The sequence below is a fragment of the Lissotriton helveticus genome, chromosome 5_1, assembly GCF_964261635.1.
Source record: "Lissotriton helveticus chromosome 5_1, aLisHel1.1, whole genome shotgun sequence".
In the NCBI taxonomy this organism is placed as follows: domain Eukaryota; kingdom Metazoa; phylum Chordata; class Amphibia; order Caudata; family Salamandridae; genus Lissotriton; species Lissotriton helveticus.
In genome coordinates, this window is record NC_136065.1 from 1,657,179,284 (window position 1) to 1,657,206,458 (window position 27,175).

A 27,175-nucleotide genomic window follows, 5' to 3' on the forward strand; every position below is an offset into this window, starting at 1 on the left:
GTGCAGCATTGATGCCTTCACCACTCAGCATCAGATAATCAATGGACAAGGATCACTGCAAAGCAGGGTAAAAAGCCCATATCACCAGGGAGGCCAACAGGGCAAAAACACGTTTATAACGTGAAGAATGTTCATGACTGTAATGGTATCTTCGTGGTTTGTTAGCATGGATCTGCTCCTGATTTTCAGATAGGTGCTGCACTAGAAGGGTCTTGGGTGCAGACAGACGAAGAAGGTTATATTTCTTTAACTTAATAGGGTTGAGATTGCCTGTGTGTGTTTTTTTTTTTTACTGCTGATTGTTCCCCATCCTATAAACTACTTCTCTGACCAAACGGTAGTTGAATGGTCACACCTGGTAAAATCGATCCAGATAAGTGAGTAGAGGTAAAGGTACAGCCCAAAGTTTTGAAGCAAAGACCTCTATTCTAATCATGCCACCTTACACCCTACTTAGGGCATCCTTTATCTTGAGAAGACAGTGTTTTATCTTCCATCTTCCAAATCCTCCACAGTACTACTTTACAGTTATTTTTACTCCATTTCCCATCTGGTCAGCAAATATCAGGAGGGCTCAGCAAACAATATTTTCAGATCGCTAAATGTCTTTTCCCCAGTTGTTAAAAAAAAGACATTTCTTAATAGAGAGGGCAAGTGTAAAAGACTATTTTTTTAGAGTTCTCAGAGTCTGGAGGCCCCTTTCTGATGCAAGGAGCGAGCAATGGCATGATGGGCGGAGCAATTAGTGACTGGTTAGTGATTGCAGTGGGTGGGGCTTTGACAAACGAATCAGAGAACGTGTTTGACCTTGTTTGCCCTCTCCTCAGCCTAGGAGGGTGAGTTCGTGACAGTTTAAAAGGGGACAGTTGGTAAGACTTGCTTACGAATTATGACGGGTACAGTGAAAATCAGGTGTGAAGTTGGACGGGAAATTGCTCACAGAACCGAGAGGCAAGAAGCCTGTGAAACCAGACATCGATTGCGCTTGAGCGATTCCACAGGCAGGTGAGAAACTTTATATTCCTCCATGATCTGTATGGGTTCTTAGTTTATAGCCTCTATCGTCCCAGTGCCATGCAGATGTCACGATTTATTTCGACGTCTCCTCCATTATCATCACCCTCTTCTGCTTCCATATTTTCTGCACTTTTGATCTTTTTCTCACCTGTGATTCCCTTATCTTCAATCATTGTGCTATTTCCAGCCCTAATTGTTTCACCAGGGTAGCAAATCTTCCATAATAGTAGATTTTAGTATTAGTGGCCTAGAAATGCAAAATTATAATCGGTGCACAATGTGAAATGTATAAGTTTAAATCTGGAGTTTATTATACATTGACAATAACTACTGACCTTTCCAGACTTCTGGCCCAGGCCCATTGGTAGTCTTGTTCTCGTAGTTATGCAGCCTTGGTATACATATTTCATTTTTGTGCAAGTTCACACTACCAGGTTTGCAGTCTGGTTAATTTCTGCTCCTGTCTCAGGCTTAGTTAGCTTTGTTTTAGCTTTCTCTCTGAAAAAAAACTGTTTTTTCTACATCAATGATAACTTCCTTCTTTTGACATCTGTGTGCGAATGTGTGAAAAAAGGCAGAAGCCATGTGTCGCACGCATGCTGGTGACACAGCAAATGAGGAATCTAGAAATGAGTCAGTGGTGTGTGCACGTCAGCATCAAATAATCTGTGTGTTGCTGCACACTTAACACCAAATATGTTTACTTTCTGATATGCATTTGTATCTTCATTATGGGAGATGGGCAATTCGCCATTTTCAACTCTCTTCCTCTCGGAGGCTTGAAGTATGTATTTGATTTTGGGGAGAAATACTATTTTGCCCTCATAACAACTGATTTTTTCGTTCATTCCGTTCTCTGAACTAATTGATTCATTACATTATAAATTGTAGATACTCGTTTAGTTTTCTGTCATATCACAGAATGTTAATGGAAAATGTAACTCGCTCTATGCAGCAGTTTAACAACTGGGGATTCCGGGCACCCGCCCTCGATAGTCACAATTCTCAACACCGCATTCAACGTGAAATAAAATTGTTAATTGAAATACAGGACTGATATTTTGGAATAAAATCAATTCCAAAGTGTAATGTTATATAGGGCCTGATATAGAGATTTGGCGGACTGGTTAGTTACTCCGTAAAAAACGTGACGGATATCATGTCCACCTAATTAGAAGCTCATTATATGGTAATGCACTTGTAATAGACGGACAGGATATCCGTCACGTTTGTTACGGAGTAACCCGCTCTCCAAAACTCTAAATTAGGCCCATCATCTTTTGTGTATCCTAAGGTCTCTTCTGCATAGCTAAACAAAATATATAATCTAAGAAATTTCATATTTTCTTGCTCCTTGTTTAGCGGATTTTTCACCAAGTCCCTAAGCTTTACTCTCCAGAATGTGTTGAATTTAGATTAGAAGTTTTGTTCAGAGTTCCTATTTAATGTATTTAATTCTGATATAAACTCCATGATTAAGTACTGTGTGACTCATGATGTGGCCTTGAGCGCTTTTAAAACAAATATAGGCAGAGCCAATAGTCTAGCCTATACAAGAGCTATTGGCTTTGGCAATGTGTATTTGCCATGTTGTTCACCCGTGTGGCTGCTGTTCAGCATGGCTAAAAGTGGTGTGCGGTGTCCTAGAGAGGAGTAGGGGAGTAGAGTGTTGTAGACTGGATTTGTTGGAGTACAGAGTCGTAGAATGCAGCAGGGGAGTAGAGTGTTGTATAGTGCAGTATCTGAATGTAATATTATAAAGTGGAGTGTTGTATAATGGAGTGGTACAGAGTGGGGTAGGTAGAATGGATTTGAGTGGGGTGGAATATAGTGGAGTGGGTTGGAGTGTACTCAGGAGGTGGAGTGGATTGAATTGCAGTAGATTGGAGTGGATTGGATTTGAGTAGAGTTAGTTAGATTGAGAGGAGTAGGTGGATTAAAGTGGGTGGACTTGATGGAATGGATTTGAGTGGAGTGGATTGAAATGTGGTGAGGTGGATTGGATTGGGACGGATTGGAGTGGTGTATTAGATTGTTTTGTGGTGAGGTGTATTGGATTGGGGTGGGGTGGATTGAATTAGAGTTGGGTGGTTTGGACTGGGGTAAATTAGAGTGAAGTGGAGGGAATGGATTTAATTGGAGTGGGGTGGGTTGGACTGGAGTGGTGTGGACTGGATTAGAGTGGAATGGGTTTGAGTGTGGTGGGCTGGATGGATTAGATTGAGTTAAGTGGACTGAACTGGGGTGGGGGGGATTGGAGCAGAGTGGGGTAGATTGGACTGCAGTGGAATGGAGTTGATTGGAGTGGTGAAGACTGGATGGGGTGGGTTAGGATGGAATGGGGTTGATTGGAATGGGGCGGGGTTGGTTTTGAATTGGATTGGTGTGGTTTCAAGTGGAGTGGGGTGGACTGGAGTTGGATGGAATGGAGTGGGGTGAATTGGAATGGAGTGAATTAGATTGGCGTGGGGTGAGGTGGAATGGAAAGAAGTAAATTGGATTGCAGTGGGGTTGATTGGAGTGGGGCAGACTGTTTTGCATTGGAGTTGGGCAGATTGTTTTGGATTGGAGTGGGGCAGAATGGAGTGGGCAGAATGTTGTGGATTGGAGAATAGCAGATTATTTTGGAATGGAGTGGGGCAGATTGGAATGGGATGGATTCTTTTGGATTGGAATTGGGCAGGTTGGTGTGGGGCGGATTAGAGTGAGTCAGATTGGCTTGGATTGGAATGGGGCTGATTATTTTGGATAGAGGGGGCAGATTGGTGTGGGGCAGATTGTCTTGGATTGGAGTGGGACAGATTGGCAAGGGAGTAGGGTCAATTGGATTGGATTGGAGTGGATAGATTGGCTTGGACTGGGTTGGGGGGATTGTATTGATGTGGGGTGGATTGTATTGGAGTGGGGTGGATTGTGGTTGATTGGAGTACGGTGAATTGAGATGAAGTGGATGGATTGGGGTAAGGTGGACTGGATTGGAATGGGGTGAATTTGAGTGGAGTGGATTGGAGAGGATCAGATTAGAGTGGGGCAGATTGGAGTGGGGTGGATTAGATTTGAGTGGGTTGTGGTGGATTGAAGCGGGGCGGATAGGAGTGGAGCATTTTGGAAGGGGGCAGATTGGTGTGGGACAGATTGGTTTGGATTGGAGTGGGGCAGATTGTTTAAATGGGGCAGATTGTTGGAGTGGGGCAGATTGTTTTGGATTAGAGTTGGGCAGATTGGAGTGAGGTAGATTGTTTTGGATTGAGTGGGATAGATTGTTTTAGATTTCAGTGGGGCAGATCAGAGTGCGGCAGATGGTTCTGGATTGGAGAGGGGCAGATTGGAGTGGGGTAGATTGGTTTGGATTGGAGTGGGCATATTGATTTAGATTGGAATGGGGCAGATTGTTTTGGATTGGAGTGTGGCAGATTGTTTCGTATTGGGGTGGGACAGATTGCTTTGGATTGGAGTTGGGCAGGTTATTGTGGAGTGGGGCAGATAGTTTTGGATTGGAATGGTGCAGATTGGAGGGCAGAAGATTGGAGTGGGTAGATTGTTTTGGATTGGAGTGGGGCTGATTGTTTTGGATAGGAATTGGGTTAATTTGGTGTGGTGAAGCTTGGAGTGGAGCAGATTGGAGTGGGGTGGGTTAGGAGGATTGGTGTGTGTATTGGATTGGAGTGAGTGGCTTGGATTGAGTGGGTTGAATTGGGTTGGTCTGGGGTCAAAAGCCACACAAATGATGGATGGAATGAAAACGGAATCAAACATTCACCCCCAGTCAAGAGATCTGGGTTAAATCCATCATTCTTTTACCCACCATGCCATCCCAGTTTAGACCCAGTAATATGCAAATCAGTCTTGACCCTGCTCCTCATGGGAACAGTCCAGCCCGAACTGCGAAGCCAGGTCCTCCCCTGACCAGAAACAGACATCAGGAGACTGGTTTCAGGGTATCACCCCTCATCAGCCAGGCTTGCTTGAATCCAGTGACACAGTGAATGCAGGGCCCACGTCTGGGCATACCTGGTGCATTTAGGGAGAAAAATCTAAAGATACACAAATGATGGATGTAAAGCAGAACAAATCAAACATTCACCACCATCAAGAGATTTTGATTAAATGCATTGTTTTTTTGCTTACCTTGCCACTCCAGATGAGACCCAGCCATATGCAAATCAGTCTTGACCCTGCGCCTCATGGGGACAGCCCAGCAAGAACTAACAAGCCAGGTCCTCCCTGGACCACAACAAGCATCCTGGGACTGGTTTCAGGGTGTCACCCCTTGTCATCCAGGCTAGCTTGAATCCAGTCACACAGTGAGCCCACGACCCATGTCTGGGCATAGTCGGCACACTTAGGGAGAGAAAGTAAAAGGCAGACAAATGACGGATGGAATGCAGAACAAATCAAACATTCACTCCCGGTCAAGAGATCTGGGTTAAATCAATCATTATTTTGCTCACCTTGTCACCCCAGTTTAGACCAAGCATTATCCAAATCAGTCTTGACCCTGCTCCTCCTGGGTACAGTCCAGGCCGAGCTGCGAAGCCAGGTCCTCCCTGGACCAGAAATAAGCATCCTTGGACCTGTTTCAGGGTATCACCTCTCATCAGTGAGGCTAATTTGAATTCAGTGGCACAGGGAGCCCGGGGCCCAAGTCTGGGCATACTCGGTGCACTTAGGGCGAGAGAGCAAAAGAGACACAAATGATGGATGGAATGCAGAACAAATCAAACATTCACCCCGTCAACAGATCTGGATTAAATACAGTGTTCATTTGCTCACCATGCCACTCCAGTTTAGACCCAGCCATATGCAAATCAGTCTTGACCCTGCTCCTCATGGGAAACGTTCCGCAAGAACTAAAAAAACAGGTCCTCCCTGGACCAGCAATAAGCATCCTGGGACCAGTTTCGGGGTATCACCCAAATCAGACAAAATAACTTGAATCCAGTGGAAGAGTGAGCCCGAGACCCACATCCGGACATACCCAGCACACTTAGAACAAGAAAGAAAAAGACACACAAATGATGGCCAGAATAAGGAACAAATTAAACATGCACCCCCAGTCAAGAGATCTGGATTAAATTTATCATTCTTTTGCTCACGATGCCACACCAGTTTAGACCCAGCCATATTCAAATAAGTCTTGACCCTACTCCTCATGGGAACAATCCACCCCGAACTGACATGCAAGGTCCTCCCTGGACCAGAAATAAGCACCCTGGGACTGGTTTCTGTGTATCACCCCTCATCAGCCAAGCCTGCTTGAATCCAGTGGCACAGTGAGCCCAGGACTCATATCTGGACATTCCTGGGTGAGAAAACAAAAGACACACAAATGATAGACGGAATGCAGAACTAATCAAACATTCACCCCCTGATTAGATTGAGTGGAGCGGATAGGTGTTGGGTGAGGTGGCATGGATTAGAGTGGGGCAGATTGGGGTTTCATGGATTGGGGTGTACTGCACGATTCTAGGTTAAAGCATAATTTCAGAAATTAACCATATGGAAGAAGCAATGTTGCTTTGCATTAGGATAATCCTTATCTTTTAAGAATAGTGCCTGCAAGCAAAAACAAAAGAATAATTTGGGTGCAAAGTGAGAAAAGAATATTACCTACGGAACTACATTTTTGTAATTTCGTTTGTCCTGCTGGGCATGTTTTTGCCAGTCATACGCCTTCTGTTTGCACGGCACTAAAAGTTAAACAGAATAAAATAGTACCTCAATCACGTTGGGAGCAGCGGATGGACACTGATTAAGTTGAATCAACCAGTGCTTGGTCTGTGCTCCACAAAGAGGAACGGAAATTAAGTTAGGCATGCCATGCAAATTATGAGGCTGCAAAGAAGAGTGCCAAGCAAGCCACCAAATGGTAAGCAACGGGCTAGCTACTAACCCTTTGTGTTAACAACTGTGCTGTTGTATGCTGTGCCCTAAAAAGTAAAGTCTTCTGTTAATATATTAACTTGATAAATTGTGAGTTAGTGCATGAGCTGCAGATAGCACCACTAGGAAGACACAGAGAAGTGGTGACCCCTAATAGCTCGACTGGAGTGCCAAGGGCCCTAAATCAAGTAAACCCCCCAACACCTTGGTTGGGAAGTAAAAGCCATGATTAGTGTGCAGTGAGCTCCTCACACCCGGTTGGCAGTTATCCTGGTGAACTATTAATTGCTTATCCCCTGATTGCTACTCTGTGTATCTGCACTGTATCTTCTCTGCATGGATGTTCTTTAGAGGTATCTAGGGGTTGCAACTGAGATACCCAGTTTGCCCCTATGAACTCCTGGCAGCAGTTTTGCGGCCCCTGGTCTTAGGGGTGGCAAATTCAATGCCAAGCACATAGGAGCAGCTAGCCCTTGCGGGGATCAGGGCTCTGCCTTCCATACTTCATTGCAATCTTTTTATTGTAATAGTGAATAATAGTATATATTTCACTTTTAGTGTAATAAAAATAAAGCTCCAAGATCTTGAACAGGATATTCATTGGTATGCATGCAGTTCAGAATACATTTGTGTGAGAGAGAGTGTTTATGAGTCAATTTGTGTATATGTGGAGCATGTGTCTGTGCAAGGGAGTAGACAGAACATTAAAATACCCCCATTTAGAACCAAAGCTCTTATTGCACTAAGCAAGCGAAGTAAGTCATCACAACCCTCCCCAGAATAGTTCTCTTGTCTCCCCCACCCAAGCATCTACCAACACTGGCATCAGTAAGGATTTTTTGGTACCAAACATCTTAGGGTACAGTGAAGCTATCATGGAGCTAGGAAACTCTGGATGAAAAATATTTGTCTGCAGAGTTAAAGACAGAGGAGGCCAATGAAGAAATCCACCGCCACCCTGCTGTAGCAGTGCCCCTCCCACCATCCATCCACCCACTTATCTGTCTATCATTTATCCTTCCACTAATCCATCCCTCCTTTCACTCACTCATCCATCCATGCTTTCAATCATCCATCCACTCATTCACTCTCCCTTTCACACATACATCTGTTTGTTCACTCATCCATCCACCCTTTTATCCATCCATTTTCCCTGTCACTCATCCACCCATTCTTTCACTCATCCATCCTTTGAGCCATACTTTCTTTCACACATCCTCCATCCTTTCACTCACCCATCCTTTTGTTCATCGATGCAACCACCCTTTCACTCCAGCCATCTGGCCATACGTCCATCCTCCCATTTACTCATTAATCCATCCTTTCATTCAGCCATTGATTCTTTCACTCACTCATCCATGCATTCATCCATCCTTTTTCTCATCATCCATCCATCCACTCATTCATCCATCAATCCATCCAAACTTTCATCCTTCCCCATCCCTTTCACTTATCATCCATTCTTTAACTCCTCCATCCATGAACCCTTTCATCTATCCATCCTATCACTCACTCATCCTTATATCCATCCTTTCACTCATTCATCCAACATCTACCCATTTACCCATTCACCCATTCACTCACCCATCCATCTATATGTACACATGCACATCCATTCATCTATTCATTCACTCACTCATTTTCAAATGTTCTGTGAGTCTTTGCCTTCTGAGTTGCAGATAGAAAAAGTCCATCCGGAACTCCAACCCTTCAACCCTTCTGTAGCTGCTAATGGGGCTGGTTTACAATGCAACTCCACCCTTCCTCTCAATAATCCATTTGTCCTTTAGTTCATCCAGCCACCCTTTCATGTGGTCCATCCATCCGTCCATTCTCCCTTTCCCTCATACGTCCACCCTTTCACTCAGCCGTCCATCCTTTCATGCACTCATCCATCCATCCTTTCCCTTAAAATCCATCCGCTCTTTCACTCATTCATCATCCACCCTTTCATCATTTCACTCAACCATCCACCCATCCTTTCATTGCTCCATCCATCCTTTCACTCATTCGTCCATCCATCTCCCCATCCACCCTTTTATTCATACATCCATACATAAATATATCCATCCCTTCACTCACTCACCCTACCACTGACCCTCCTTTCCTTCAGTTGACATTAATTGTGAGCCTTTGTCAGCTGAGTTGTAGACAGAAGAGGCCCATCAAGAACTCCACCCCTGCTGTAGCTGCTAAAGCAGGAGGTTCATGACAATCTTGTTTGGGCTACAGTCAGTGAGAGTAAGTGAATGGTAGTGAGAGAGAATGAGTGAGACTAGGTATCTTTAAGTTAGCTTGAGTAAATATGAGTGAGTCAGAGTGAGTGAAAATGAAAGTAATAGCGACTGCAAGGGAGCGAGTGTTAAAGAGAAGGAATGAGCAAAAATGTGTGCCATGGAGTATTATAGAGTGTGAGTGAAAGTGAGTGACTGTAGCTTAGTATGAGTTAGACTGTGTCAGTCAGAGTGAGCTAGAATAAGCAAGAATGAGTAAGAGTGAATGCAAGTGAGCGTGAGTGGATGAGAAATTATTAGTGAGTGAGTATAGGAGTGAGTGTGAAGGAAAGTGTGAATAAATAAGCCACAGAGAGTGAGAATAGTGATTGAGAAAGAGGGAGTAAGAGTAAGGGTGGGTGCAAGATAAAGAGTGAGAATGTATGAGTGAGTTAAAGTAAGAATGAATGTGTGTGAATTAGTGTGAGTATGGGTGAGTGCAAATGAGTGAGTGAGAATGAATGAGTGCATGTGAGTAAGAATGTATCAGAGTGAGTGTGAGTGAGTGAGTGAGCAGGGGTGTGAGTGAATGCAAGGGAGCATGTGTGAGAATGCTGGTATTCGTGAGAGTCTGCCATTGCCTGGCATGCTGAAGGTAATTTTTTGCTTATAATGACACCCATGGCAAAGTAGTGGCACTAGCATACTTGAGGCAATTCTTAGCGTGACCGACATCTGTGACAAAATACTGTGCAAGCATACCAAAAGGTAACTCTTGGCATAATTGGCACCATTGGTAAAATATCGGTAGTGACATACATACCAAAAAGTAACTCTTGGCATAATGGGCACCATTGGTAAAATATCGTTAGAGGCAGTTCTTGGCATATGGTTGGCATATCAGGCACCCATGAAAAAATTATGAATGTGGCATAATCTAAACAAATTGCCATGGAGGGTGTCTGTGGCAAAGTTTGGCACTAGCACATTGAAGATAGTTCTTAGCAGAAGGGAGGACAACCATGGCATATGGGAGCCAGCAACCACGACAAATTACTGACCCTGGCATAGTAAAGGACATTTTAAAAACATAATGGCTACCCATGGTATATGGACAGCATCATAGTAAAATTCCAGCACTTCTATATTATATTAAATTTTTGGGATAAATGGGCACCCATGGAATGTGGTGGGTGCCTCTGAAAGTGCTGGCCCAGTCACAATGGAGGTACTTTTTGACATATGAGACACCCATAGCACATTTTGAAAAAAAATTGGGTCAAACCTTCCTCTTCCAGTTTTAGTTGGCATGGTACATCATGAAAATACTTGAGTATGTAATGAGTGCCATTTCATAGCCTATAGCTATACAATGTAGTTCAAAATTGTGCTTTAAATTACCCTATTTCATCAGGCAAAGAAGAACCTCCTGAAGGCCTGGCTCACTTGCATTTCTGACTTGCTACACAGGTGATAATTAAAATAAGACATATGTCTGTTTTGTGTTATTTTATAAACACAGGGGCTTATTTACAAGCCCTGTGCGCCACTAGAATGTCGCTTTTTTTGGCTTTCCAGCGGCACAGAGTGCAGAGCCATATCTAAAAGGCCACCAAAAGCCATCCTGCGCAGCTTTTCATGGCCTTGTATAGATGGTGTAAGGCACTGCATTGACTCACACTGCGTCTGGGAGGCATGCCACGGGCATTGCAGTGGGTGTTCCCACTCAATGCCCATGGATTTTGACACAGTCCCAGCTTTACAACATACCGTGAATCTGGGAATGTGTCTTACAAAACGTATGCTTCCAGGAGTGACATACCGAGGAGAAATAACAATTTTTTCAAGTTTTTCTTCTATGTGTGCTACAGAATGCAGCACACATAAAAAGAGGAAAATGCCTTTATTGATTGTTTTTGTTCAGGAAGGTTTCCCTTCCTGCACAAAAACAATCATTCCTACAATGTGGACACCCTTGCACCATGGTGCAAGGATGCCTGCATTGGCGCAAAGCAGCCATTTGTGCTCCAGTGCTGTGAAAGAGGACAGGAATGTGCCATATCTTATTAATACAGTGCATTCCTGCCCTTTTCTTTTGATGCAGGGCAGTGCAGAAAAGTGATGGGCAGCTCGCCCTGTGTCAAAAAGTTGTAAATGATGTCCACAGTTCTTTGGAAATTCAGGGAGGCCAATTATTGGGCTGTCATAAGGGTTAGGATCATATGGCATTCCTTGTAGGAAGATTCACTTTCAAAGGTCATGTGATGTCAATTCTGGTGATTAATTAATGTTAGAGGGTGTGTAGTGTCACTTCGGCTACCCCAGGCATTTTTAAGAATTGGCGTCCATGCCTCTGCAGGCCATGCAATAACTATAATTGTATTAATGTATGAGCTGTTGATTGCACCGTTTCATTCATTAGTATCAAATAGTCCCGTTTGCTGCTTGTTCACTGGCACATAACAGTGTCACGATACAGGTCCATGTGTTCAATATGGGGATTTATGACTGAATGTAAAACTCTAAGGGGGAGATTTACCAAATCTCCATGCAACGCAGCAAAGACTCCCACAAGGCTATGCTGCGTTGCGCAATAGGGAAAGAGCAGGAGAGCGCCATATTTTCAAAGATATGGCTCTCTCATCTACTTTCCCTTGCACCGGCACTAGTTACAGCTGCCGTGCGCCATGCACCACCTCAACGCCATAGCGCTAGGGTGTGTGCGTAAGTCTAGCATAGGTTTTGTACAGGAAGGTTACCCTAAAACTGACCAATTGTAGCTTTTGGGGGATACTTTTTGATGTCATGTTTTGGGTTTCTTTTTGCAGTGAACTTGCAACTGCTGCTGCCTAGATGAGACTGCATATGATCTAAGGTAAGGCTCTTTCCTAAGCATAATTCACATTTTGTACTTTATCACCATCAGCTATGAGTAGCTGCAAAATAATGATGTGCTTTGGTGGAGAAAGAGGAAGCGCTGGTGAGATCTCGTGAAAGAAATGAGTCAGATTTTGTTGAGACAATTACGTGTGTTGTCTTTTTTCTTCCCTCGAATAGCATCACTGGAAAAAAGACAAAAGTAGTGAGGATGAGCTAGCAGCTGAGTAATGTCTGTGTCCTGTTGTAACTGAGTGAGTCTGCTTTGGCTGTGGATTTAGAAATCCAATGAATTTATCTGAGCTGAATTCACCAATTTGTATTTAACCACATTAAATTGTATTTTCCACTACCTGACAGTGTTATAAGAATGTCCAAGCCACTCTGTATTATCAGACTGTCCTGCAAGGAGAGAAATGAGGGAATATGTTTACTTAGGATTCTATGCCAAAGTTTGTTTAATTCTGATTTTTCAAATCCACGCTATTTTCTTTATTCTTTTCAAGTATTTTGCAGCAGTTTTCAAAGCTGGGAGTCTAGAAGGACTGTTTTGCCGTTGACTGGTTCGATTTGATCAATGATAGCTCACAATGACTCAATCTGCTGAGTAATTTTGAACATGATGTAAATAGGTACCTGACACTGAGCCACTGAAAACATCTAGTAACCCTACTATAGGGAGAACGTGGCGTCAAAACTCACGAGCGAAGTACTTATTGTGTTTTGTTTGTTTGCATGCGTTCTTCTTGCCATGTCGTGTAACTCTCTGTATGTTGCAGGGTCTCGTAACAAAGAGGTTCTTCACAATAAAACATCCAGCCGGCCTCAAGAACTGGTAGGACCTGGTAAATATAATATCCATGGGTGAGATTTATGAGAGTGAGTGTGTGACTAAAGTGTGCCAATCTAAGAACAGTGCTTCAGTATGCTTGTAAGATGTTTCTCCTTTTCTGGTTAGAGGGCTCCATTCCAAGTTGATAGAATGCCCCCACACCCCTCTCCCCGAAACAAGACCTGTCCAAGAAGCACAAACGACAGCACCAGCAAAGAGGTAGGCAACTATTACAATTGTGTTTAATTAGTTTACACTTCACAATTGGGGAGGGTGAGAAGTGGTAAGGAAAGTATGCACTTTTACATAAAAAGCTTCCCATTGTTTATTTTTTTCTGATACTTTTTAAATTTGTATATTGGTAATCTAGGAAGGATATCATTTGCTGACCAAAGCGTCTGGTAGGATGGGGAGGAGATGAGAACACGTGACCAGTCTCCAGGATCTGGACCTGGAAGAAGGCGGAAGCTGGACCATAGCATTTTAAATGTACTTGTCTGGCACATGACTACATCATGAGGCAGAAGCTGACCATGGCCACGCACAACAATGCACTATAAATACAACTAATTCTGGGGAAGATGTAGAGCTGAAGATTAAAATAGATCTTTTGGATTCTGGGTGGAATTTGTGAACGGGAACTCCTTCCAGTGATGCTGTTGGGGTGGTTGGGAGTTTCCTGCTCCTCTCAGTATATCAGGGCGATGTCCAGACTCTCTGGTGTATGTCAATAATATTCCTTGGATAATAATAATAATCCACATTTGTAAAGCGGAAACAATCACCCGTAAGGGTCTCCAGGCGATGGGGACCGTCGGGAAGATTAAGCAAGCTATTGCCCAGAGTCACATGGTGCTGGGCTAATATGCCGCTGGCGATCGAACCGTGATCCCCAGATTCAAGCGTCAATCGCCCTGGCCGCTGCGCCACACCTCTCCCTATTCTACTTCAAACATTCTGTATATTGCATATTAGTGTGATATTGATCCATACAGCACTGAAGAGAATTAATATAAAAGTATTAAGAGAAGAGAGGGAAGAATAGGTGGTTTTTGGCATATCCTGTGCTGCTGATATCCAGAAATAACAATAAGGGTTTCAGATTGGTTGCATGATAGAGGCACGACTGGATAAACCAGGCATGCCTCTACAACGCAGCGTAAACTTAACCACGCATTCCTTTACCATGCATGCCTTTACCAAGTAATTTCGTGGTAAAGGCATGAATAGTAAAGGGGTATGTGTGGCTAAGGTCGCGGCCCCCTCCCCCACTCTAAGCTACAAACTCCCCTGCCTCCCTCACTGCCCTGAGTATCCCCTCCCAACCCCCACGCTGTATCTAACCCTTAAACACTACCTCGACCCACTCCCTCCCCTTGCGCTGTCCCTACAACTACCCCAACCCCATTCCACTGCCCTTAGGCAAACCTCTATTTTAAAAAACTACCCGACCCCCAGTCCTAAAAACTACCCTGCCCTACCCTAAGCCCTAAAAACTACCCCGACTACCCAGTCTCCTCACCTGCTCTGACACCTAAAACCCTGTCCCTTAACCTGACCCAGGCCAGCCCTGACCCAGTCCTAAAAACGACCTCATCCTCCCCTAAGCCCTAAATACTATCCGACTACCCATTCCCCCTCCCCCTGCAGTGAGGCCTAATATGTTAACCCCTAATAAACATGTTTTACCTCGACCCTCCCCCAGCCCTAAACACTACTCTGACCCCCTCAGCCCTAAAATCTACCGCAGACCCCATCCCTGAAAACTACCCCCACCCAGAAAACGAGCCTCGATCCCCCAGCCCTGAAAACTACCTCCAACTCCCCAGCCTAGAAAACTATCCCCGACCCCCAGCCCAGAAAACAACCCACAACCCACCCGCCAGCCCAGAACTACAGCCCAGCCCCACTTACTTCACCGAGGTGCTATTCCTGCAAGGTCTTCCTTCCCCAGCAGTCAGCAGCTAGACACTGCATTGCCTTAACCATGCATATGTGTGGTTAAGGCATATGTTTGGTTACGGCATTTGCGTGGTTAAGGTAAGCGTGGATTAGCTTGCGGAGTCGGAACACTTGTGGTTTAGACCGCGGTGTTCTGACTGTTTCCCCTTCAGATTCAATTTCTGACCATGAAGTCTCAAGTAAAATAACTTCCCTTTTCTGGAATGGTTTTGGGAATGTGGAGGGTGGAGTAACTTACTTTTTTGTTGCCCTTTCGTCAGTCAGTTGTGCTTTTCTTATTTTAAGGGACGGCGAGACGGACAGTTAACATCAGTCCTCCTTGCACAGCATTGTGTGTCCTTAAAGTCCTGCAGGATTATGGTATATGTTGGCTTCATTAAAACTGCCCCTGTGACTAAAAATGTGTCCTTGTCCTGATTCTCTTGCCTCAGCATCCCTTAAGATCCACCTGCCTTGTGAATGCGATAAGTGTGTGTGTGTGGGTGGGTGTCAGGCACGCTTGAGTGCATGTGTGGAAGGGTAAGCAACAACCAGTAGTGCATGCATGCTGAAAAAAACCCAGGAGTTACCGTCAACAAAATTCTCTTTTTAAACAGTCTACATGCAGTAAAGGATTCTTACCAAGTTGAATAGTGTTGCTGACAGGCTCATTTGAGGAACTAGTTCGTCCGATGGTTATTTGGGCCCGTACTATTATCTTCGTTGCTGGCCACAGGAGTAATGGATTTGTTGCTTGCTTCATTGGTTAGTCTCTTTCTTGCTTAAGAAGCTGTCTCATTTTCTATTTCGCTTGACATTCTCTTGTTCTCCCCTCTACAGCATGCAAACCCAAACCCAACGGCAAGGAAATGCCCCAGGTCTGGCTATTACAAGATCTAGCTTGCAATAGCCCAATCGATGAAACATTCATCTGCCTTGGCTCCCACATTCCCAGGAAGGATAACATCACGGTTAGCTGGCTTCTGGATGGGAAACTCAAGGACACCTCCTCTCCGAGTGACCACGAGCACTTCGAACTCTACGAACGCATACAAGTCCGAAAGAACGACTGGGCGGTGACCATCAAATGCGTCGTGAGCATCCCAGACTCAGGACCATTCAGCGGGGAAGCGCACAAATCATGTCAAAGTAGCACATGTAAGCAGTTGAGCTTAGGCCTCTGGCAGCCAGATTGTTTGAAGAACATGGGAAGATGGCAACAGTGCATGCATTGTCAATAATAGGAGTTTGCTATGCCCTCAAAGGAAGACACACAAACATAGACATACACCTATACATATAGCTATATCTGTGCGTGTGTGTATACACACATATACACATATATACACACAGAGATAGCGATATGTATAGCTATGTGTGAAGAATGTTGGTTATCTCTCGCTTTGCATTGAAATAACATTTTTATTTACTGGCTGATAACGTTGGCACAGTTTGATGAATCTAAAGTAAACTTTCCAGTCAAATAATGTAAGTGACTAAGGGGCACATGGATCAACCTATTTAGGAAGTGCAAACGGTGCGAATCGGTAAATTCAGCCGTTTGCGCTTCCTAAATACGTTTTTGGGATGCATCAAACACGTTTTCAGAATTCGCATTTTTTTGCATTTCTTAAAAATGCGAATGCATTTAAGGAATCGCATTTGTGCGATTCCTTAAATGCAATGCATCAATTTAAAAAAAAATGCGAATGTTGAAATTGGAAGTGCAAATTAACACGAGGTTGACCCTCGTGTTAATTTGCGAAAATCTTTCAAAATGCAAAAAAATGCATTTTTTACACTGTCATGTTACAGACACACATGTCCTTAGGACATGTGTGTTTGAAACATGCACTTTCAAATACATTTCAGGGGTGCAGGGGGGTCCTTTGGACCCCCCCTGCACCCTTGGAATGCATCAACAAATTGCGAATTCGTAAATGCCTTCCCATTGACTCCTATGGGCCTTTTGGCCCATAGGAATCAATGGGATTTGCGAAAAAGCAGTTAGGAATTCGGTATTTATTTGCGATTCGGTAAAAATTTCGATTTTTACCGAATCACAAATAAATATCGAAAAAAATGACGCATAGCATTTTGCAATTCTTAATTTGCGATTCGGTAATTTTCGCAAATTAAGAAATGCAAAATGTATGAATGATGCATGTGCCCCTAAGAGCCTCATATAGAGCCTATAGCGACCTGAACACCATCCAGTTTTTAAGGAAATTCTAAATAAGGAGTAGAATCCACTGGCTGAATAATTTTCACTAGCACGGGGATATTTGTGTAGAGGAAATGCAGCTGTTGTGTTCTAATCCATAGTTTTAATTTCCTCCAGAAATTGGAGGGTATTCATTCATCTCCAAACTGTAAATAAGGCCGTAGGTTTTGGTATGTCAAGATTAATGCATTTATCGAGAGCAACAAAAATACAGCGCACGGTCAAAATATTGTGTTTTCTTAGTTTGAATCCTAATGGAACATTTGCACTTCTCTATAGCAAAAACTGCTGAACAGAATTACGGCAAGCTTCACTTGAAGCAATACCTTTTCTAAGGGAAGTATCCTTTTATCATTTATTTTTAAATCTCATGGTTCTGGCCCTATTCCCAAAGTATGGTCATTGCCATACAGAGCTAGAACAGGGCCTTGGGTATTGGTGCCTGGCCTGTACCCAGGGCGTGTTATGTGCGGATGATGGCAGAAGCCGTATGGCATGCAGGATGTTTGGTACAGATCTTGCTGCACATGACCAAAGCCTGTGAACCGTGTGGCTTGTATGAATGGGACATGGGGACTGCCACATTCTGCACCCTGAAGTCAATGACAGCAGCATTTGGACAATTGCTGTGCACCTCGGTGGTTGGACATTGAGGAGGATGGACATACAGGAGACAGGTGTAGAATTGACCAAAGACCAATCCTGGGGGCAGACCCTGCCATGTAGTATGGAGGATGACTGCATGGAAGGTGTAGTACTGGCTCTGGCCAAAAGAAACAGGAGATTGTTGTCGCAGTAGCCGTCTTAGCAACAAAGAGGGAAGCCAGTTAGGATTTTGCATACAACATTGCCCTCCTGTTACTTGCTACTGAGTGCTTTCATTTTAGAATACATTGTTAAAATGTTTTAATTCCGGGCTGATGGTATTAAATATGTTACGTGTGTAGCAAAGGGTAGGGGAGGATAAGGATCAACTGTGATCCAGTAGGGCTTTGATTACCATTCAGAGAAAAGAGAATGGAAGGTCCGGCCGCAGTCCTAGCCCCAGATATCAAGACAACAAGAGAGATGACTGGGCTGTTCCTAGGGGGAGAAGGAAAGGGGAAGGTCACTTAGGTATAAGGGCTAGTGCTCAATGGAGGACCACCCCTGGGTATCCAATTTGTTGGATATAATGGCCTCACACACCCTTGCGAGTGTCATGCTTCATCATAGGCAATGCTCCTCGTCGGGCAGGCGGTGCAATGCCCAACGGGCTCACCTCAAAGAGGGGCTCTTTATCGGAGATCTTTTATCCAAGTGCCTATGGGTGAAGTGGGGGTGAGGGGCCAGGCCAGAGTAGATAGTGCGGGTGAGGATAAAATGTGGTACAAGGTACCGGAAAACAATTTTATTCTGGTGGTCCTCTACCACAATTAAAATCAAGGGCAGCCGGTGTTCATGGGAACTTTGGTTTCCCAGATTGGACCGGGGCTAAAGTGCAAATGGTGTCGTCGACATGTTTCTCACTTCTAGTACATTGACTGCGATTCTTCAGGACCTAGTAAAAAACTACAATCTACAAAACATGACCTAATGATTAGTATCAGTGTTAAATACAGCACATAAGTTGTACTACCTGTTTGACCCTGCTCTTGAGGGGAGAGGGGAGACAAAGGAGAACATTACCACAGGTAAGTAACAACATGTGACCCTATAGTGACCGTGAACACACTGAAAAAGTGACATACTAGTGGAGATAGTGACTAGTATGTGGTTAAAAACAAGTTAAAAAACTGGTAGCAGCAGTATCCATTAAAACTTAATCGCAGACCCAGTAGTACAACTTATGTGCTGTATTTAACACTGATACTAATCATTAGGTCATGTTTTCTAGATTGTAGTAATACAATTGTGCACTAACGTGTATTCCACCTGGTAAGTGCAACTATGGCTTATGCACTGACTGACCAGCTAATTAGTCCAGATGTTGGCACATATGCCAATGCAAAATTGCACCAGCGCTATTAAAATCTGTTCATCCTGAAATACTGCGGTAGAATTGCCTGTTTGCATCTCAGCAAAGCGTGTTTCATTCGATTGGCCAGTGCCTTTGCTGTTTCAGGTTTGGTTTGATGTGAAGCACATCCTCACTTCTGCCTGTTTTTAATCTGTTTCTGTGGTGGAAGTTCTAACTTTGGAGTTTTGTATTTTTAGGCCAACCGAATAGAAAAAGGCGTGAGATTCCATCTAGTTGGAAGGACACTTGCAAAAGCATCTGCAAGACTGGGTTGTGTGCAGGTGAGTTAGAAATGAAAGTCTTCTCTTCCTCTAAATCCCTCCCATCCAAGATTTCTGAACCCCAACACTGTTGCTGCCCAGTCTTTTACCACCACAATATTCCTCTTATAGACAGGCTTCTCGAACTTCAGTATTTCTCATGCACTAGACTTCTCTTTTCCAAGAATTCACCTAATTAAAGTCCTGCTTTAAAGGTTGGTGGATGGGTACTCGGTGTAAGTGCCACAGAATATAGCGCATCTGTAATGAGGGGACTGCACATCAGTCTTGTTTGTGACAGAGGAACCCAGGTGCCAAACTGCAATATTAAGTGCTAAATCCTGTCGCACGTGGGAGAATAGTTGACCGAGGCATCCCTTCCCCATTACTTCTCTTGGCCATGATATGCCTTTCCCAAATCTCCTATTACCTATTTCGTATTTCTTGAAAAACGTCTATTAGCCAAAACTCTTCTGTTGCTGAAAGTGACATTTCTTTAATACTCCTCGTGCCCAAGCCATGGTTTCTCTTCCACAAAACAAATAAGGCCCAAGAAGGCTCTCCCTGAAACACAGATAATCCAACATATTTCTACCCCAAAGCAACTAATGCTGAGGGGTCTTTTTCCCAATGCTCCTACAGCACATAAAGCCTTTGTCTGAAATCTTTTATTACCAAAGTCCTTTGTTGCCCAAAATCTCCTTATGTCTCTGGTGTCTCCTTTTTAAACCTCCATTTGTCTATTAAACGTTAATTATCCATGTGATAGAGTTGTTGGAAATATGATACCAGGAGAGATGGTGATGGTGAAGAGATCCCGGGGTCCCTGGATAGGTTGAAAAAGGATGTCAGGAAAGGAACATATATTAGTAAAATGCGTGGAAGAAACACAAACATGTTCTGCTTCTGTAATAAAAAAAGAAAATGATATACAAGTTCCTTGTGCCATTTCGTGAAAATGTTTCCATTTATTCTAATGCATTTAAATTAAAGTCAAGAAATTGCAGCACGGGAACTCGAAACTACATTTCGCTCTATTGAAACGTTCAGAAAACTTCAAATTCCTTAATATATACAGGTCAGCACATCATTTTCCATTTACAGCATTGTGATTTGTGGGGAGGGAGATGAGCTGGTCCTTTATCTCAATGGGAAGGTGTTCAGCATGTAATCAAAGGGCCAGTGAAACATACTGCTTTTTATTTCAGTAAGTACTAGCCTCTAGGGAGATTTAGTGAGAGTGGTGGAGTTTTTGGGAAACGAGGTGCACATTTAAACCTCTTTAAGCCCATGAGGCAGACATTCTCAATTCTTCATTGTAGTGGCCGCCTGGCCTTGGCAGATCCCCTGTGCTCGCATTGCACGCTGGAAACATGATTACTGGAGAAGAAAATGGTGGTTGGGAAGGCAGGTTTCCACCCGTCTCTCCACCATTTCCTGTCCCAGGATGTCCCTGAGCGGAACATCAGTTAGCATAAGAAGGAAATGACAGCAACAAGCTACACTCTCCTACAGACCAGGGCCAGGAACACCGATGGATGCCGGGATGGGAGTGACCCCCTCGTTTATGACTTTAATAACTCCTGTGCCTGTGTAGTTCTGCAGATCTTGAGAGGATCCTTGTTAAACATGTTATGTGCTTGGTAATACTATTTCTTTCAACTGCTTCTCTGTTTTGTTCACTTTTCCCCCATGTTCTCATCACCCAAAGGCTCCAGTAACTTGAGGATCTCAGATGAATCTTTATTGAAGAAAGAGTCTCCAGATGCACCTGAAGGGACACTGCATCCCACTAATGGTGGCCACAGCGGACAACCACATGGCCTGCCTACTGGCGCTGCAGCTGTCCTACAACCGCAGCCTGGCCCATGAAGCTTCAGTCTCAGGGCTGTGCCTGCTGTGGACAGTCAATGCAAGTTAGCCAGTAGACGATACAACGATACAAAGCAAAACCTTTGCCACAAGTTAAGCCTTGGATATTTGCTACAACGCTGATGATGCAACCTGAAGAATTAAAACTGCAAAGAAGCCCCATCATGGTGACCATTGACCCAGGCACCAGAGAGCACCGTTCAACTACTGTATCGCCTACTGCTCTACCCTCCCTTTATCTTTTGCTCATACTGTGATAAAAATGCATATGTAAAAAGTTCATTAAATGATGAATAAACCATCCCCATTCACAGATTCTCTCTTGCTTCCATTTGTAAGAATGAAAAGGCTGCTATGGGGCTGAGGTTTAGCCAAATGGATGTTGAGGTACAGTGATCAGAAGTAAACAGGTGATATAAAGGATGTATTAACACAGTGCATATCATTTCTGGGGTCCTGTATTGAGTATCTTGCCCATTGGCAAGGCTGGTGGGCTCCACTGAATTACTGCATCCAGTTCTGCAGTCCATATCTGGAGTCTGGGCTCATTTATTGAGTCACTGTCTAGAATGTTTGGCCCAATTCAAAAAGGAATTTTGGAGTAAATAAAGTAGTACTCCTTACTTTTATGTACTTTTACATTCTTTTCTGAAATGGCCCCAAAATATCTCAAATTGGAATAAAATGGGAAGATTCAGGGAATATTTCTAGACAATTAGTACAAACTAGAAATCACTGGGTACTCTTTGACTTTGCAGTATTGTAAATAGAGTTTGATATTTTGAGGCCAATTAACAAAGGTGCATACAAGTATGTAAAAGAGCACTCCTCTAGACAGTGGCAGCTGTTAGGGAATGCTGGCAGGCGGCTTAGAAAAAAGGTGGGGGGGAACGACATACCTGCTGGTCACTGGCCCCCCTGCTGCCACGTCTCCACCGTCCTCCCTCTGTTCCTGGCTCCCGGCAGCACCCAGGCTCCACTAAGCCGATCACGATGCTGTGGTCAACAGCATGACAGCAGCGTTGTAAATGGTACGAGCAGCCTGTTTGGCCACTCAGCCTTTGCCTGGGAGCCTGACACAGTTCTCCACCCGGCTGTGCAACACAAATGGGTGGAGAAATGATAAGTGTACATAAAGGTTTGGCCGGCCAAGATGGATAGACAAACCGTCATGTGCACTTTTTGGTGCACCAACCAATCCTCTTTCCTCTGGTGAGAGCCCAGCCCTGCCCCGCCCTAACCTGGCTCCATACTAAAAATAAAAATGATAATAACAAAGTGTTAATTATCATTTTATTCTTCCTTTGCACTGCTTAGAGAGCAGCGAGGTGACGCTCCTCCGCTTTAGCGGAGGAGCCACAGCTGCCTCTAGTACTACTACCTGTACTCATAAATGCTTTTGTGAATCTGCTCCACCATGCCTAATGCTAGAGACCTTATCTGGAGTGTTGGGTAAAGTTGTGCAGGCCACTAATGCAGTACTATTACTACTTATATGTGACACATACATTCGATTAAGAGGCTTTATATTGAGCATTGTATCCAGTTTTGTAGGCATGTCTAAAATATAGTTGCAAGTTCTGGATAATTTTGTTATTTTGAGAGGCTCCATCTACAGTGCAAAGACTCTTTGTAGAGGCCACCTCCAATGCACAGGGTTCCATTTTTGTAGGTGACATCTGGATGATCGTGCCCATTTTTGGCAGCCAAACATGGAGCCAGAAAATTGAGGTCACCCTAGAGACCTTGTTTTGAAATATTGTGTGGATTTCTAAAGGTTCAAATTCGACAGGAGAAAAGGCACATTACTGAAAGCTGTATTTTGCAGTAGAAGAATGTAGCTTTATATAGCGGTCAAGCTATAGGATTTTGAGAGGAGGGGGACAAGAAATACAGGTCTCAATAAGTAGTAGAGAAAACTCAGGGGCACAAAAACAATAAGCAATGGGGGAGACTCAGGCGTTCCATATCAGAATATGAAACCATCAGATGCTTGCAATTAAGAGGCCACAATACGAGCCTGTAAAGGGGAAGCAAAAGTAAATGGTTAAATATAAACCTACTAGGCCTGTGGGACAATTGCAATTGAGAGGCCGTTATATGAGCCTTTCAGACCTGGTCCTTTCTACAGGGTCACCTCCAAACATTTGCCTCCCTCCTCCCTTCTTTTTTACTGACTTTATCTTTGTTGGCTTTAAGACTCTGAGCACTTTACCGCTGCTAACCAGTGCTAAAGTGCATGCTCTCTCTGCTTTAAACATGGTAAAATTGATATACACCTGTTTGGCATATTTAATGTACTTATAAGTGCCTAATAAAGTGTGCTACCACTGCCCTGGCCCAGTAAATTAAATCCAGCACTAATTATGCCACCCACTTCAGTAGACCTTTAAAGATGTCTCAGCCCTGCCAATGAGGAGGCAGTGTATACAGTTCAAACTGCCATGTCGCCCTGGCAAGTTAACCCACTTGTTAGGCACAATCCTTTCTTTTGAATAGATATGTCAACCCTAAGGTAGGCCCTAGGCAGTCCTAAGGGCAGGGTGCAGTGTATTCAAAAACTTGGACATGTACTTTTAAATGTTACATGCCCAGGCAAGGAAAACACTTACATTCATTTTTCACTACAGCAAGGCCTATCTCTCCCATTGGCTAACATTAGGTTTAACTTATAACATTTTATCAGTATAATGTCCAATTGGGAAAAGCTAGATATTTCGAGTTTGGTGGCCCTGGACTCACCGTTTAAAACCACTACACATGGTAAAGTTGGATTTTAAGTTGCAAGTTTGAAAATGCCACTTTTCGAAAGTTGGCATTTTCTTACTTCAAACATTCTATGCCTTCTGCTTGTCTCTGAATACACATCTGTTTGGGTGACAACTCGGCCTTGTACATTTCCTGTAGACAGCCACTCACAATGGAAGCTTAGGTGTGACTTGATAGGCCTTACTGGGAAATTAACTGGCTTGATGAGGGGCAGAGCAAAACACTGCCTCATTGCACCTGAATAGGCTGTGCCCTGTCCACACACAATAGGACTTAACAACCCTGCATTGCCACTCCAGACAGCTTCGAGCCAGGACAGGGGAGGCAGGGCATCTGTGCCATTCAAAGGCACAATTGTGTATAAAAAAGGACCTCAGACATCACCACTTCAGAACACTTCTGGACCTGTGGATAGTCTTCCAGGAAGAAGGACTGCTGTGCTGTTGAAAGTACTGCTGGACTGCTACTTTGCTGGGCGCCTGCTTTGCTGTGCTGCCCTGCGCCTGCTGCCCTCTTGCCTGGGACTGAGAAGGACTGGACCTCCCTCTCTACAACCCAGAGCCCAGAGTTAATCCAAGGGCCATCTGACTGGCCTCCTGTTTTCTGAAGTCTCAAGGGCACAAAAGACTTCCAACCAGTCCGCTCCTGCAGTTGGACTCTGCCATCTGTGAGTGTGCATTTCCCAGTGGCACCACCCCAGTCCTAAGGTGCTAGGCCCTCTGTTGATGTCATCAGAAACACTGCAAAGCCAGGGGTGGCCGCTTTCTTACAGCCCTAGGGCCACACCCTTCATACTTCCTGCATCATTGCACTGATCATTGTATTGCTCTCCTTAACACTCATTTTTTAAGGAGCGCTTCTAAAATCAGTGTTAAAGATAGAAATAAAATGTCTGTTCCTGGCTGGTCCTCGCTCTCCTACCCTTGCCTTAGCGAGAGCCAGAGAGTCAGAACTATTGTAGTTAGTGCGCATCTATTTGGCTTCATGTGCGTAATTTAAACAAGTTGCGGGCTTCCATGCATTCAAACTGGGCCTGCCATTTTAAAGGTGTCGGGGAACTACCCCTTGATGTCGCCCAAGAGTGTAATTTTTTACTGCACCCCTGGGCGCTTATGGCTTAAGCCCTCATGCAGCTGAGGCGGTATGCCAATCATACTGCTTCTGTGATGTAAACGGTCTCACTGCGCAAGATCAGGTTGTGCTGTAACAATTTTTTTCACTACTGAATCAATTGTATCTTTAAGTCATTTACTGCCCTGTCGACTTATCTACCACCCTTTAATATGTTTTCTCTGACTCTATTCCACAACTCTTTACTTCCTAAACTATCACCATCTTTAATGATTTCAGTCCTTGAGTACCTCAAGCTAATGCCTGTATAAGTGTCTCAAATTCACCACGAGGCAACTCTGCATTTGGAGCAGACCGTCACCAGCCGCAAGCAAGGGACCATAACCTAACCCGGTCCGAGCACTGAGGGGCATATTATCAAGGGCTGGCGATAAATATTGCAAAGCGCGCTTAGCGCCTGCATATTTATCGCCGGCTATCTCTGTAATTTATCGCCCGGTTAGTGCATTATCAATAACGCGCAAAGGAGCGCCTTCCTGCACAAAAACAATAAATCAAGGTGATTTCCTCTTCCAGTGTGTGCTGTAGAATGCAGCTCGCAATGAAAGAGGAAAAAAAGGGGAGAAATGAAAAATTTCTCCTCGTTGCAACTTGCTGGCATAGATTTCTGACGCATTGTAAAGATTTCCGATTGCTCATAAATCTGGAAGTGCCTCAGTGGACATGGGTGTTTTATGAGAACACCCACAGCAACACCCATGTCAGGATCTTTGCACGCAAAGTGTTGAGGGAAAAGGGGCGATATTTACAAGCACAGGTAAAGCCACGCAGGTTGGCTTTATGTGTGCTTGTAAATATCACGCAGCAGGTTGCACTGCCGGTGAGTCACGCAACATGACGCACCGGCGGCACAAGGGGCTTGTAAATCTGCCCCATAGTATTTCTTTAACATGCTGAAGCATTTTATTTAAGTGCATTAAACTATTACGCTGCTACCACTGGCAGTGTAACAATTTAAAGCATTAAAGTGAAATGCTAAGGCGTAATAAAGAAATACTGTATTATTTAACATGCAAAAGTGTTTCATGTAAGTGCATTACATTGTGTTGTACAATGAGTGGCATTTATTAGAAGTGATAGCTTCTGAACATGAGTCATTTTTGCCCCTAACCCCATGGCTAGGTTAGATGACATGCCAGTGAAGAACGAGAGACACATGGTTTATCATATTCACCGTAGGCCTGGGTTGTGGTCAGAGATGGGCCAACATTGTGGTTTATTAGAAACTGCTGGAGAGGTATTATTTTAATACTAAGGTGCTCTATCAATCACAGCTTCACCCCTTGATCCTAAGCAACTGCTGAATTTAAATGTGCCTCTTTATCATTTATCATCACATTTGATTTGATATGACTATAAATGACAAAGAGGGACAGTGAAATAAGGCATATGCCTATGATTATGCAATGTAATGATAACTGGCCAAGAGATAGAGTCAATTCAATTCAATAAGACTTTATTTCGGATATATTTCAATCCATAAAAGCGCAAAAATTCATGAAATAATTCATAGTTAAAATCACAATTACTAAAAAACATATAATACAAATCACATTAATGAGTAAGTAGGCAAGATCAAGACTAAAGTGCGAATAATACAGAATTTAAAACAAAATGGATAAATTCAACATCCTACAGGGGTATATAATCACGCATCTAGGCACTTTCTCATTTTAACAGTCAATTTTAAAAATAGAGATAGAGTCAAAGAAGGCAATTGCCTAGGATGATACAATTTGTGCAAGGGAGGAAACCAGGATTGCTGACTGGGTTTCTGGTTTCAGGTTGTGCAATACAGCCACTTGAGGGATATTTTCAAGCCTAAAATATTAATGACCCACCCCACCACCTCCCTTGCGATGATGCTAATAATAAATGGAGAGACAAGTCAGTTATTACGTGCACCTTATGTCTCCTAGGTTGTAATTATACATGAACCAACATTATAGTCTAAAACAATATCTACAAGAGAGATTTTTGAATAGTGGACATCTTGAACAGAAGAATATCAAAGTATTCCCGAATGTGATGATAAAGGACAATGAGGCACAGTGAAGTAAGGCAGTTCTCCAGGAACACACAATTTGGACAAGTGGGAAAGCTGAGATTGGCCCAAGTTTCCCGATTTCACGTTGTGCAATTCTGCCATTAGATTAA

General features: G+C 43.7%; 1 protein-coding gene across 3 annotated transcripts; it reads left to right on the forward strand.

The window, feature by feature from the left end:
• Window positions 1-874: 874 nt before the first annotated feature.
• Window positions 875-21,431, forward strand: LOC144755690 (uncharacterized). Of its 3 annotated transcripts, XM_078644865.1 has the most exons (6): window positions 875-1,005; window positions 11,942-11,988; window positions 12,770-13,041; window positions 13,193-15,921; window positions 19,184-19,267; window positions 20,958-21,431. In XM_078644865.1, the coding sequence occupies exons 4-6, from the start codon at window positions 15,633-15,635 to the stop codon at window positions 21,116-21,118; spliced, it is 534 nt and encodes a 177-aa protein (XP_078500991.1). In that variant the 5' UTR covers window positions 875-1,005; window positions 11,942-11,988; window positions 12,770-13,041; window positions 13,193-15,632; the 3' UTR covers window positions 21,119-21,431. The 3 variants fall into 3 exon arrangements, with proteins under 3 accessions (XP_078500991.1, XP_078500993.1, XP_078500994.1); XM_078644867.1 differs by lacking the exon at window positions 12,770-13,041 and having other exon boundaries at window positions 15,604-15,921; XM_078644868.1 differs by lacking the exons at window positions 11,942-11,988; window positions 12,770-13,041 and having other exon boundaries at window positions 15,604-15,921.
• Window positions 21,432-27,175: the final 5,744 nt, after the last annotated feature.